At 38.1% G+C, this 15,569-nt stretch overlaps 1 protein-coding gene across 16 annotated transcripts in view; it reads left to right on the top strand.

Annotated features, from left to right (window-relative positions):
* C2H2orf76 (chromosome 2 C2orf76 homolog) overlaps positions 1 to 15,569 on the top strand; it is a 154,089-nt gene that overhangs the window by 84,741 nt on the left and 53,779 nt on the right. For all 16 annotated transcript variants that reach the window (XM_070768857.1, XM_070768892.1, XM_070768849.1 and 13 more), the window contains 2 exons: positions 6,348 to 6,385; positions 13,890 to 13,971. In XM_070768857.1, coding sequence (XP_070624958.1) covers positions 6,348 to 6,385; positions 13,890 to 13,971 — 120 coding nt within the window. The remainder of the gene's footprint in view (positions 1 to 6,347; positions 6,386 to 13,889; positions 13,972 to 15,569) is intronic.

Here is a 15,569-nt window from a genome sequence, read left to right as displayed (position 1 = left end):
GAATTTAAATTTGGTTTTCAAAAATGAGTTTGCAATCTGTATATACAAACCAATATGGAAGTTATTTAAAATATAGGAATTCTAGTATATTGTTAAAGTAAATACTACTTGTGTCATCAAGTGGCGTATTTATGAGGAATAGCATGTTTAGAAAATGATTTGAAATGAATTTCTTTGTCAGGTAATCAGAAAAGGAGAAGTGATTAAAGACTGGGAATTAAAAGAAGAGATTTAACATTTTAGATGTCAATAACTTGAGTATGTTGGCTTCCCTGGTGCCTCAGTGGTAAAGAATTCATCTGCCAACGTAGGAGCTGCTGCTGCTGCTGCTAAGTCGTTTCAGTCATGTCTGACTCTGTGCAACCCCAGAGACGGCAGCCCACCAGGCTCCTCTGTCCCTGGGATTCTCCAGGCAAGAACACTGGAGTGGGTTGCCATTTCCTTCTCCAATGCATGAAAGTGAAAAGTGAAAGTGAAGTCACTCAGTCGTGTCCAACTCTTTGAGACTCCATGGACTGCAGCCTACCAGACTCCTTTGTCCATGGAATTTTCCAGGCAAGAGTACTAAAGTGGGTTGCCATTGCCTTCTCCAGCCAACACAGGAGAGGCAGGTTCAATCCTTGGGTCAGGAAGATCCCCCGGAGAAGGAAATGGCAACCCACTCCAGTATTCTTGCCTGGGAAATCCCATGGACAGAGGAGCCTGGTGGGCAATAGTCCATAGGGCTTTTAGCAAAAGAGTCGGACTCTACTTAGCTGACTAAACAACAACAGCAACAACTTGAGCATGTTACACAGAAATTTTATACGTTGCAGTTACTGACTTTAAAATGTAGTAATAAGTCAAGAAGCTAGGTTTCATTATTCATTATAAAGATGTACAGTTATTAACCTTCAGGATATTGACACTCACCAAACTTTGGATTTGAGACTTCACTTGAGAATTACGATGCACCTAATAAATATTTCTGTTAATTGGCACAGACATTTTAAAGCATAAATTTTTAATTACCCTAGATCATTTCTGGAGTGGTTTTTAATTCTGCTGCCATTTGGTAGAGCAACTTATGACATAAAATACTTTGAAATCACAATCTTCACCGTGTGTGTGCATTTTAATATTCAGAGATTAATTGTGAGGTCACAAGGGGTAGTCAAGCAGAAGTTAAAGGCACTGAGTCGAAAGTACTTTGATTTATTGGACTTCAAGAATTTACATACTAAATATTGAATAAGAGAAAGGAATAAAAAGCATGATTAAGTAAATATGAAACTTTTCAGTTCTGTCTTTCACAGCTTTCAAAGTGTCAAGCCTTGAAATACAACCTTAAACTTGAATCTGTCTACAGATGCCACTTCAGATTGGCATAGTTACATATGGGTTCCCTTTTTTACATGCTGTAGATGTGTATTCAAACTTGTGTTCCATGTAAATTATTTTGAAAGATAAGTTTTAGATAATGAAGTTATCAAAATATCTGGCTACTAATCATCATGATGGTAAATAATGTATTCCTTCAATTTTTCCCTTTGTTGGTATTTGTATATTTAGGTGTGATGTTGGGTATGTATATTAGTTTGTTAATGGGTGGAGTATCTTCTTGCATTGATTCTTTTATCATTTTATAGTGTCTTTCTTTCTTTTATGGCCTTTGTTAAAAAGTCTGTTTTGTCTGACTTGAGTATTTTGCCACCCCTGCTTTCTTATCCTTTTTGTTTGCATAAAATATCTTTTAAAATCTTTTTTTATTAATTGAATTATACTTAATTTATGATTTCTGTTATACAACAAAGTGACTCATATATATGTATGTATGTATGTGTGTGTGTGTGTGTGTATTCTTTTTCATTATGATGTATCCCAGGACATTGAATATAATTTCCTGTGCTATACAATAGGACCTTGTTATCCATCCATTCTATATGTAATTTTTGCATCTACAAAACCCAAGACTGCCGGGAGAAATGTCAATAACCTCAGATATGCAGATGACACCACCCTTATGGCAGAAAGTGAAGAGAAAGTAAAGAGCCTCTTGATGATGGTGAAAGAGGAGAGGGAAAAATCTAGCTTAAAACTAAACATCAGAAAACAAAGATCATGGCATCTGGTCCCATCACTTCATGGCAAATAGATGGGGAAACAATGGAAACAGTGAGAGACTTTATTTTCTTGAGCCCCAAAATCACTGCAGATGGTGGCTGCAGCCATGAAATTAAAAGATTCTTTCTCCTTCAAAGAAAAGCTATGACAAACCTAGACAGCATATTAAAAAGCAGAGACATTACTTTGCTGACAAAGATCTGTCTAGTCAAAGCTATGGTTTCTCCAGTAGTCATGTATGGATGTGAGAGTTGGACTATAAAGAAAGCTGAGTGCCGAAGAATTGATGCTTTTGAACTGTGGTGTTGGAGAAGACTCTTGAGAGTCCCTTGGACTGCAAGGAGATCCAACCAGTCAATCCTAAAGGAAATCAGTCCTGAATGTTCATTGGAAGGACTGGTGTTGAAGCTGAAACTCCAATACTTTGGCCACCTGAAATGAAGGACTGACTCATTGAAAAAGACCCTGATACTGGGAAAGATTGAAGGTAGGAGGAGAAGGTGACGACAGAGGATGAGATGGTTGGATGGCATCACCAACTCAATGGACATGAGTTTGAGCAAGCTCTGGGAGTTGGTGATGGGCAGGGAAGCCTGGCATGCTGCAGTCCATGGGGTTGCCAAGAGTCAGACATGACTGAGTGACTGAACTGAACTTGGGAGACTGACCTAAGAAAATATTGGTACAATTTGTGTCAGAAAATGTTTTGTCTGTGTTCTCTTCTAGGAGTATTGTGGTGTCTTGTCTTATGTTTACATCTTTAGGCCATTTTGAGTTTATTTTTGTGTGTGTTGTATGGATGTGTTCTGACTTTACTGATTTACATGTGGCAGAATCACTTGCTAAAGAGACTTCCCCTTGTATACTGTTGCCACTTTGTCAAAGATTAATTGACTGTACGTGTGGCTTTATTTCTGGGCTCTCTGTTATGTTCCATTGATCTGTATGTCTGTTTTTGCCCCAAACCACACTATTTTGATTACTGTAGCTTTGCAGTATTGTTAGTATTATAGTATCAATCGACTTCTTCCTGAAGTTTGGGAGAGTTTGCCTCCTGTTTTGTTTTTCCCTCAGGAGTGCTCTGGCAGCTGTGGTCTTTTATAGCTCTGTACGTGAGTCTTTCCTATCCCGTCACTCTCAATGTATGTGTGTCCTTCACTCTAAAGTGGGTCTCTGGTAGGCAACATATTGTAAGCGTGTTTTATTATCCAGTCTGTCACTCTAAGTCTTTTGATTGGAGCATTTAGTTAATTGATAATTAAGGTAATTATTGCCAGATGTGTTTTTATTGCCATTTAAACCTTGTTTTGCAGTTGATTTTGTACTTTTTCCTTGTTCCTTTTTCTTTTACCATGGTGGTAGATAACATATCTTTCTTATTAGTCCACCTTATTAACATCCACTTGTCCTATTATTTCTATACTACTCAGATGAATTGGCAGGAAAAACTAACACATTTACCTGTGAGGAAATTAGAGAACCACCATGGTTTTGGTAGAATTCAAGTGACTGTGTTTGGCTCTTTAACAATCTGCCACTTTGTCTTTGACAAGAAACGCTGAAGTGTTCCTTGCTCACCTGTCCTCGTCCTGCAGTATTGCTACACTCTCTGAGGGACTGAACACAGTAGGTGTTGGGGAGTGGAAAGGGCACAGAGTCAGATTTCATTTTTGTTGGTTGCCATCTCTGTGCCCTTGGACAAAGGTCCAGTCTCTCTGCCAGGCTGCCAAGAGTCAGAGATTTCTCAGAGCCCTGCCTCCCATTTAATTGGCATCTGTGTCTATTACTGATTTACCCTGGCCAGATAGTGTGTTCTTAAAGCACAGGGGATGTTGTCTTATTTTTAAATTCTTTTTGTTTAGGCATGGTGTATGTGTGCAGTGAATGTTTGTTGTTGTACAGTGTGAGGCTGCTAATTCTGTTTGTTTCTAAGGCTTGTGAGATTACATTAAACAATGTGAACACATTAAATACTCTGCAAACGTAAATCTTGTTTTTATCTTTATGAGGTTGTTTTCCTCAAGAAATCTTCACTAAGGAAACAATACCAGCAGAAGTTGTTTCTGTTAATAATTAACATTGTTTTTTTTAAGAAGTAAAAACAAGTGAAAAAGATGATTTAACAAAGAAAGGGGCATTTCTTTTTTTTTTTAATTTTATTTTATTTTTAAACTTTACATAATTGTATTAGTTTTGCGGGGCATTTCTTTTCTTCCCAATTCTTACCAATTTCTGTTGGAGAGAAAAATCTGGTGAAAATTTATGTTCAAAGCATTTCTTTTTCTAATAAAACGTTGCCTCCTTATTGTGGGGTTGCAGAGCATATCGGAGCAAAGATATTTCTAACTTAAAGGTTATTAGCAAAATATATAGAACATGATGACACTTGGAGAGGTCAGTATGCAATTTTGCAGGTCGATTATAACAGACTTTAATCAAGGTCCTTTTGTTTAAAAAGAAAAAAGCAACTACTATTGGCTTCTCTAACTTATCTCTAGTAACAAACAATATATATTTATAGTGAGAAAAAGAGTATAATAGGTAACTCAGTATAATAGATAATTCAAAAGTCACATTTGTTTGTTTTCTTGTGTACATTGTAAGCTTATTTTTAGCCATTGTGACCTATTTTATATTCTAAATGTGTATATTTCACTTAGGTAAGATTGATTTTTATAAGGCTACCTTATATTAAAAATTGTAATAGGCAATTGAAAGTTTACTATTTAAAATAATGAGCATTTCAGAGTGCCTGTTCTTAACTAAATAGGTACCCTAATTCTTCTTTATTATTAGAACATAGTTAAATCAAGGTTTTTTTTTTCTTTAACAGAGTCTTTCATTTCACTGAAATTCCTTGTTGAATCAAATAGCATGATTGATAGAAATGAATTTTAGCTTAAGGTTAAGAGTTTATTCAGATATAATAATATATGTAAACTATAACTATATATATATATGTATATAAACTATAACTATATGTATAACTATAGTAAATTAGACTTCCCTGATGGCTCAGAGGGTAAAGCGTCTATCTACAATGCGGGAGACCCGGGTTTGAGCCCTGAGTTGGGAAGATCCCCTGGAGAAGGAAATGGCAACCCACCCCAGTATTCTTACCTGGAAAATCCCATGGATGGAGGAGCCTGGTAGGCTACAGTCTGTGGGGTCACAAAGAGTCGGACACGACTGAGTGACTTCACTTTCACAGTAAATTAATTAAATGGCTAGGTAAAACTGAGTGGAGAATTAGTAACTTTCTGAATTTAAACCTGTTGAATGCTATGTCTGTTAAATAATTAAGAACTGATTATTGCCCAGTTAGAAGTACCCAATGTAGAGAAACTACTTACTGGAAAAACACAGTGTAGCCTGATTTCAAGATAAGCAGATTAAGGAGTGAAGGAGAGATTGAATAAAGCAGATTAGATAGTGTGAGCCTGTGCAGTATTTGAAAACCAGGAGACAGACATTGGTAGTCTTTGAGTATTAGCAGCCTTGATCAGATTACCAGTGCATCCTTGATGGTGTTTAAATTCTGAGAGTGGTAGCAACTTGTTGCTATGATCATTTGACCTCCTGTCACTGAATCTCTTCTGAGAGATTAGTAGAAAAATAGTAGTAGTAGACATTAACAAAGACAGACTTTTTAAAAAACCTTATTTGCTAATCTTAGTATTTAGGGACTCTAACAAACAAGATAGAGTTATATCATTCAGCTGTTTTCTAAGGGAAAAAGGGCTGAGTTGACTACAGGTTATGGTATAAACACAGCTCTCTGTGTCAAAGGGCTTTAAAATATTTTATACAGTGATCTTTAATTTTAATGATATGCAAATGTAATATTTCTTTTACTGCGTATTAGATTTTTAAGTGAACCTGATCATAAGGCAGGGACCCAGATTCCTCACTTTCCTAGCTGCCACACTCCCCAGCTCACCACACACCTCATCTCACTTTGTGTATGTGTGCACTCACTTGTGTCTGACTTTGTGACCCCATGGGTTACAGCCCACCAGGCCCCTCTGTCCGTGGGATTTTCCAGGCGAGAATACTGGAGGGGGTGTCATTTCCTTCTCCAGGGGATCTTCCTGACCCAGGGATCGAACCCTCATCTCTTTGTGTCTCCTTCATTGGTAGATCCTTTACCACTAGCGCCACCAGGGAAGCCTTTTAATCTCACTTCAATAAGTTTGAAATGAAGCTTTAGAATAATTTTAGTAAAAAGACTTTTTTTCTTTCAGATAAACTGAAGATTGTTCATCAAGCACATAAATCAAAGGTATGTTTCATATGTACAGTATCTGGCACATAGCAGGTAATCAATTTTGGTTGACTTAGTGAATAAATGAATGAACATGTGTACTTCTAAGATATTTTTCATTATAGTAGCATTTTTCATTTTGAATTTACCCTTTAAATAGCCTTTTATCCATTAAAAGAAAAAAAAAAAAAAACCCTCTAAATTGTATTCCTGTTGGTAATGGATTCTTTTTTTAAAAAGTGTTAATTAAAAAAAAAAATGTTGTTAATATATTGAGTTGACCAAAAAGTTTGTTCAGGTTTTTCTGGTGCAGAAAAACTTGAATGAACTTTTTGGTCAACCCAGTATATCAAGCAAATGTTTAACAAGCATAAAACTTGTTGAAATAAATTCAGCTTACAAATAAAGGAAATCAAATTTTATATCTAGTCCAATTTCTTTGATTTTCTTAGTTCTATACCAGAAGAGGGCATTAAGAAAATAACGTGTTTTCTCTCATTTGACTCTCTCTGTGTGTTAAGGCCCCATACTGTGGCTCTCGGAAACAGGCCTGCTAGTTGCACAGAGGACATGGGCCACCCCAGAGAGGACTGCTTAGTTATGTGTTTATAGTATGTTTACATTTCCGTCTTCATACTTTTTCAGAACAATGTTTTTATGTTTGCATCTCATGTAGATAGACCAGAGTGATCTTTTTTCTTGAATCTCAGTGACCTCGTATAGACTTCTCATTAAAACAATAATCTCCTCTATTATAGAAACTACTCAAGGACAAGGGACTGTATTTTATTCCTCATATCTCCAATACCTAGCACAATGCCTCATTCAAAGGAATGTTTCCATAACAATTTTTGAAGGAAGTATTTATTTATGGATTCATTTAATTTTATTCTCTTTGCTAGTCATAGATGATGCCCCCCACAAACACAGTCAGCTTTCAAATAAATGTATAACAAGAGATCATAAAGAAGATGGTATAAGGATATGTCTGTTGACTGTGGATTAGTAACTCAAATTTTTTTTTTCCCCTGTGGCTTAAAACAACACACATTTACTGTCTTATAGTTCTGGAGGTCAGAAATCTGAAATCAGTTTCCCTGGGCTAAAATCAAGCTGGTTCTTTCCAGTAACTTTATTTTTCTATACCAAGGACTATGTATACAAATTTGACAGCATCCAATTGTCAAATGCTTTGAAATTTGGTGCTTGTGTATGTCTGGGACTATGGTATGGAATCTTTACTTTGTATGGATGCTAGAATTGTATCTGGCCACAGACTCCATCCATTTTCTCTTGTCCAAGCCAGGACTGTTTTTAGGCTTGTCCCTAAAATGTGGAGAGTAGGAATCTTGATTTTATTGTAGAAAGAAAATAAATAAAGTTAAAATGAAACAAAAGGCTCTTTAAAAAGGTTGTCATCCTCCATTTAGTGTTGCATTTATATCATAGCTTGCTCATATGCTCATGTTTCCTAAAAGGAAATAATAAGTAGAGTATTCCTTTATCCTAATGAAGACCTAATTCATAATATTCAAATTAATCAGTATTATGATATTTTTAAAAAAATCAGAAAGTTTTCCTGCTATAGTTGGAAATATCTTAGAATTGTTTCTTATATTTAAAACATATGTTCCATCTTGGCACATTAGAGTTGTGAAATTAGAGCCCATTTTTCAGTTGAGCAATGTATTTACTTAAAGATTCTCCAAACAAATTGAGTCACTGAGGATGTTTCTGGAATCTGGCTTTATAAACTTCTCATCTAAATCATAGAGATTCTAGTTGAGATTGTTGTTATTTAGTTGCTAAGTTGTGTCCAACTCTTTTGCAACCCCATGGACTGTAGCCCTGCCAGGCTCCTCTGTCCATGGGATTTCCCAGGCAAGAATTCTGGAGTAGGTTGCCATTTCCTTCTCTAGGGGATCTTCCAGACCCAGGAATGGAACCCCTGTCTCCTGCATTGGCAGGTGGGTTGTTTACCCCAAAGCCACCAGGGAAACCCAGTAAAGAGATAGTTCTTCAGATTTCTTCTTTAACTTTTGTAAGGAAGAAGTCAATATATTTTTACAGATACAGTTTTAAGACTTAAAACTTTTACCCACATGTTCCTCATTTGTGCCTTTTCCAACTGCCAACCGTTTTTCTCATTTTTGCATGCGCCCATTTACAAGGCCTATAGACATCGCTGGCCCAGCCGGTCAGTTTTCCAACTCTGCTGTAATTTTAGTCTTCTTCCTTAGCCAAAGGGAAAAACTTCCAACTAACTCCTGTATCTTAATGAACTTGTTCACAAGGCATGTTCCCCATTTCCCCAAATTTCTAGGTTTAGACTTTCTTAATTGAAATTACCAGGTGTCCACAGAAATTTGGTGCCATCACCACAATAAAAAAGTGACTGGATACCTTCCCACCAAGCCTCCTGTCTGCATGATGAGCTCAGTGTTTGTTGAATGAATCAGTAGTCCAGTGCAAGTAATTACTATAGTATGGTTTATTTTGGTAAGAAAATGTACTTGTGTGTCTATGTGTGTAGTATGGAGTATAATCAGTAGGCTACTTGTAAAGTCATAATGCTGCTGCTGCTGCTAAGTTGCTTCAGTCGTGTCCGACTCTGTGCGACCCCATAGATGGCAGCCCACCAGGCTCCCCTGTCCCTGGGATTCTCCAGGCAAGAACACTGGAGTGGGTTGCCATTTCCTTCTCCAATGCAGGAAAGTGAAAAGTGAAAGTGAAGTCGCTCAGTCGTGTCCGACTCTTTGCGACCCCATGGACTGCAGCCTACCAGGCTCCTCTGTCCATGGGATTTTCCAGGCAAGAGTACTGGAGTGGGGTGCCATTGCCTTCTCCCAAAGTCATAGTAATTCCTATCAAAAAGATTTGAAAGAAAAACCCCAATTTCTGTCTTATATTTTGTGAGTTTGGAAACCAGATAGCTATCCTTGTTAAAAGTTTATGAAAGGAAGAAGTCACACCCTGTAGTAAACTTTGTAAGAAATATGCAAGATCTTTAAGAAGAAAACTTTAAAATTGCAGAGAGGTTATTCAGTTGTCCAGACTCATTGAGCTGAACTTCTCTTAAGAACTATGTGCTATCTTTATATGAAATTCCACCTTAATTTAACAAAAAAGAAAAACATGCAAAGAGAGATATAAGATGAGATTTAAGTGGAAATGTAAAGGATATTTGGATGGGAAGAGGCAACAGTATGAAGATGTCAGTTCTCTTATAGTTAATTTACAAATTTAATGCCACCCAAATAAAATTCTAGTAACAGCTGTGTGTATATATGTATTTGTATATATGCGTGTGTGTGTGTGTATGTGGTGTGTATATAAAAGCTAAAGAAACTGATTATAAAACTAACATGCAAAAGATAAATAATGAAGAATAGTCAGAAGAAAGAGAAATGAGAGTGACTAACCCTGGCACATTAAGACATATTGTAAAACTATAGTAATTAAAACAGTGTGGTACTGTCACATGAGCTGTTAGTTCAAAGACACAGAATCAGAAGTCCAAAAATAGACCCAATTATATATGGGAATTTAGTATATAGTGAATATTGCATTTCAAATTTATGGAGAAAATATGGAGGATTCAGTAAATGTTATTGGAACAACTGGAAAACAGTTAAATGAATCCATATCCTTTTCCTTATGCCAAAATAAATACTCAAATAAGTCTGAGATGAAACCCATAGGTAAGGATAGAGATTAACTAGATTAACATGAATGGATAATTTGGTCAAGTTGGGTTTTGGGTACATGAAGGGTTCATTGTACTATTCTGCATACATTTTATGTCTGAAATACTCTATGATTAGAAGTTTAAAAGAGGAAGTTAATTAAAAATATTTTAAGGAAACATGGGATTTTAAAGTAATCTTACACTGAAGGTCTTTTTAAGTATGATAGATAAATAAAAGATTGATACATTTTCCTTTATTCATTCAGCAGACATTAAGCACCTTCTTTAAAAAAAGGCTCTAGAAGGAAAATGAAGGAACAAATGAAAACTGGGAGATTTTCTAACTTGTATTACAGAAAAGACCTAATTTTCTTAGTGAAAAGTGAGTGTTAGTCACTCACTTGTGTCTGACTCGTTGTGACTGGCGTGGGTAGCCATTCCCTTCTCCAGAGGATCTTCCTGACCTGGGGATTGAACCCAGGTCTCCTGCATTTCAGGTAGATTCTTTACCATCTGAGCCTTCAGGGAAGCCCGGTTTTCTTAGAATGTAACAATATTCCACAATTCCATTAAAAAAATTATCCAACAAGTTTATTCAGTCTTGTGGACTCTGTGGGAGAGGGAGAGGGTGGGGAGATTTGGGAGAATAGCATTGAAACATGTATAATATCATGTATGAAACAAGTCGCCAGTCCAGGTTCGATGCACGGTACTGGATGCTTGGGGCTGGTGCACTGGGAAGACCCAGAGGGAGGGGAGGGGAGGGAGGAGGGAGGAGGGTTCAGGATGGGGAATGTGGGTATACCTGTGGCGGATTCATTTCGATATTTGGCAAAACTAATACAATATTGTAAAGTTTAAAAAAAAAAAAAAAAAGAAAGAAACTATTCACACCTTTATTCACACCCAAATAAATACAAATTACTCTTCTTGGGGGCTTCCTTGGTAGCTCAGTAGGTAGAGAATATGCCTGCAGTGCAGCAGACCCAGGTTCAATCCCTGGGTCAGGAAGATGCCCTGGAGAAGGAAATGGCAACCCACTTCAGTATTCTTGCCTGGAGAATCCTATGGATAGAGGAACATGGAGGGCTACAGTCCAGGGGTCGCAAGAGTTGGACATGACTTAGTGACTAAGCCACCACAACACTATTCTTAATCTACATTTGCTAGATTGGCAATATCAAAATCTTTCGATAATACACTGTGCTGGTGAGGGTATGGGAAACAGGGGCTCTCAGTGATGGGTGAAGTGAAGTGAAGTGAAGTCGCACAGTCGTGTCCAACTCTTTGCGATCCCATGGACTGTAGCCCACCAGGCTCCTCCATCCATGGAATTTTCTAGGCAAGAATACTGGAGTGGGTTGCCATTTCCTTCTCCAGGGGATCTTCCCAACCCAGAGATCGAACCCGGGTCTCCTGCATTGCAGGCAGATGCTTTACCATCTGAGCCACCAGGGAATCCCAGTGATGGGTAGTGGTGGTATAAATGGGTACTGCTTCTTTGGAGAGTAATTTAGAAATATCTGTCGAAATAAAAATTGTACTTTCTCTCTGACTGAATAGTTCTACTTCTAGGAATTTATCTTACAGACAAAACTTGTACATACGCCAAATGATACATGGACAAGAATATTTGATGCAGGACTGAGTAGGATAGGAAGAGATAGGAAACAACCTGAATGTCCATCAGTAGGGATAGAGAGAGTGTTAATCCTTCCATTGGAATATACTGAAGCCTTGATAAATTATGATGCAGCTCTTAAACTGATTTTGAATGATTTTAAGATTTTTTTTTTTTTTTTTGTATTGGGGTATAGCTGATAATCAGTGTTGTGAGAGTTTCAAGTGAAGAGCTAAGGGACTCAGCCATATATATACATGTATCCATTCTCTCCCAAACCCTGCTCCCAATCTAGGCTGCCACATAACATTGAGCAGAGCTGCATGTGCTATACAGTAGGTCCTTGTTGGTTATCCACTTTAAATATAGCAGTGTATACGTGTCCATCCCAAACTCCCTAACTGTCCTTTTCCCTCATCCTTTCCCCCAGCAACCATAAGTCTGTTCTCTGTGAGTCTCTTTTTGTTTTGTAGGTTCAGTTGTATCCGAATGACTTTAAGATATTTTAAGAGAAGTTAGAATACAGCATATACCATGCCATTGTTTGTGTGGAAAAGTTTATAGGCACATCTCTGCCTGCATGTACATGTACAACAACAGTCTCTGGAAGGTACAAGGACAGTCTCTGGAAGGATGCATAAGAATTAGTACAAATTCTCTGGTGGAGAGCTGGGTTGCTGGGTGGAGGAGGGAGAAGCCTACTTCTCATTCTGTCCCTATGTACTTGGAGCATTTTGTCTTGTGAGCATGTATTACCTATTCTAAAATGATTTTTTCAGTAAAGTTCCCCCCCCCTCTTTTAATCTGTGCACGTTTAAGCCCCTGTGCTCTTTCTAGTGAGAAAAGCTGTGGAGCGTGGCTCCTGGGGCAGCTCTTTTGACTGCTGAGAGGCCTTTCTTTTGAGTCTCTCTCTCAGCCATATTCTGGAAAGATAATCTGGTACTAAACAACTGCGTTCTGGTTGACAGGTGGTACTGTCTGCCCAGCAAGTGCTCACTACCAGCTGCTGTTTAGAGGCAGGATCAACATTTATGTTTAAGTGGATTTGTGAGTAGCATTGGAGAGCAAACTCTCCCTAAATCACAAAGAGAAATGTTAGTTAACAGGACTTGGGACCAAGTGTTTGTTAGCTGGAGCAGGGTTTTTAAATACGTGAGCTTTTAAGGAAAGGCAAGCTCACTTCTCTAAGAAGTCAGACTGGTCAAAACTGGATCTGTTGCAGGAAGAGGGACACCTACCAGGACCCAAGACTGAGCTCTTGTCTAAGACTGGGAAATGAATTGTCCGAGGAGACACCCATGCTGACAAAGCAAGAGGCTTTACTGGCAAGGGGCTCCCGGGTGAAGAGCAGGAGGGTAAGGGAACCCAGGGGGACTGCTCTGCCACGTGGCCTGCAGTCTCAGGTTTTATGGTGATGAGATAGGCTTCTGGGTTGTCTCTGGCCAGTCGTTCTGACTCAGGGTCCTTCCTGGTGGAGCAAGCATTGTTCAGCCAAGATGGATTCCAGTGAGAAGGATTCTGGGAGATTAGTAGGACATGTGGCATCTCCTTTTGACCTTTCCCAAGTTTTTCCAGTTGGTGGTGGCTTGTTAGTTCTGTTTTCCTTACTAGGATCTTCTGTTGTAAAATCATGCAAATGGTTACTGTCGTGCCTGACCAGGGTGGGCGGTTTCAGTCAGTGTTTCCACTAACAGAACCTTAGTCCCCCGACCACATCCTCTGAGCCTGTGTCCTAACCTCTCTGAATCCTCCTGGGTTATTGTGAGGATGAGATGATGATGAAACAGAACACTGACAGCTAACACTACTCCCTATGTGACTGACATTGCACTGGGGGTTTTATATACTTCATCTCTGTTCATCCTCACCACATGGCAATAAGAAGATGCATTGCTACCCCTACATTTTTTTTTCCTAAGGCTATGTAATATATTGAGACCACGAAGCTGGATATTTGTGGAACCTGAATTTTAACCCAGCTCCAGCACAAAAGCTTTGTGTTCTAGCCCTGCCTCCCTAGCGCTTTATGTAACGTGTGTTTAGTAAGCACTCACTATGTACATGTTCACTGCTTTCCCTACAGCGATGGGAACAAAATGTGACTTGGATTATTGCTGTGACGCAAAGTAACAATTCATTTGTCTTTGAGGAATCTCACCAAATGTGAAACTAATAAAAGTACTGGTAAAAAGTGGATTTGTTTTTCTTTCTAGACAAATGAACTTGTGTTGAGTTTGGAAGATGATGACAGACTCCTGTTAAAAGAAGATAGCACCCTGAAAGCAGCTGGAATTGGTGAGAAAGTGTGTGTGTGTGTGCATGCAGGGCTGGAGGGGCACTGTCTTTCCCGGCCTGGATGGTGATGTCTGGCTGATTATATTTAGATAACTTAATGCAAAGTAAATGCTACCCTTGGTGCTCTTTACACTACCTGATAATTATTCAGAGGGGAAGGACAAGAATGATGTACATTCAGATCGTTTGACTGAGGGCAGTAGATATCTGCTCTCCCAACGTTCAGCATGCAAATAGTTCTTTCCAGAAAGTATGCTCAGAATTCTGCTGAGGGTTATTTTAAGTGATTGACAGGTTATTACTCACTTAATAACCTACTTACTCATATCAGCTTCATTTGAGCTGATAGTTTAAGAGAAAAGGGCCCGGTAGAAATATCGTGGAATAATGAAGTGAGATGTTGTTTGTATAACAAGCAGCATGGTTTCTGGTAGTTATCCAAATCATTGCGAGCCGACCAAGTCATGGAATTTCAAATAGGGGCCTATGGTATGCAGTTGAAAAATTGCCTGATTTAGCCTTTCAATTTGGAATATGCATGCAGTTTTATTTTAAAGAAATGCTGTGTGACATGTGTTGTGACCATTAGATGTCACTATAATTCTACTTACATGTATACTCAGATGATGTGGTAGTACAGTGAAGGTTTCGAGAGAAATGTGAGCAGTTGAAGGCATTATGCCTCTGACATAATGAAGCAGCACAAATCACACTTACTTTCTAATTTTTTATATGCACTGGTCAAGGGACACTCTAAGGTTCATGAAGTCCATGTTAGGAATCCTTACATTTTTTTGACAGGTGTTTTATTGTTGTCACATCTGTCAGGAATTCATTTTAAAATGACACATGTGGTTGAAGTGGATTCCTGACATCTTTAACTTAGATAGGATTTTGAATGCCATGTTATATAATCTCAGACTTGTTTTCTGTGTCTAAGTCTATACTCTTGGCTAGATTTAATGTCTTTCCATATTGTGACTCGGAGAAGGAAATGGCAGCCCACTCCAGTGTTCTTGCCTGGAGAATCCCAGGGACGGGGGAGCCTGGTGGGCTGCCGTCTATGGGGTCTCACAGAGTTGGACATGACTGAAGCAACTTAGCAGCAGCAGCAGTATTGATACAGAAATTGACAGCTCCATGGAAAAGATTGGAAAATTAAAAAACCAACTAAAAAGCAGTTTCATGGTATGAGAAAATTTTGACATCTCAAATAAGTGGAGAAGAGAATGAATTAGCCAGAAACTGTTGGGCCCATTGCCAAAACATTTGAGAAAATCAAACTTAAGTTCTTAGTCTTTATTCTAAAATAAATTCTATATAGATTAAATGTTTGCAATGTAAAAAAGTTTTTAGATAAAATGTAGGTCAGTAGTTTCATAATCTTGGGGAAAAGAGCTTTCTAAGCATGCCCTTGAAGCCAGAAGCCATAAAGCAGGAAGAAATGATAGATTTGACCACATAAACAGAGTTAAAGGAGAAGCAATAAATTGTGAAAAAATATTTGCAGCATATATGACAAAGAAAGCCTGACTTTATAAAGAGGTCTTATAATCAGTATTAAAAGGAGAAATAAACTACTGATAGAAGAAATAGCT

The sequence above is a fragment of the Bos indicus genome, chromosome 2, assembly GCF_029378745.1.
Source record: "Bos indicus isolate NIAB-ARS_2022 breed Sahiwal x Tharparkar chromosome 2, NIAB-ARS_B.indTharparkar_mat_pri_1.0, whole genome shotgun sequence".
NCBI lineage: Eukaryota > Metazoa > Chordata > Mammalia > Artiodactyla > Bovidae > Bos > Bos indicus.
The sequence above is the reverse complement of the archived record's forward strand: the minus strand, read 5'-3'. Positions and strand labels throughout refer to the sequence as shown.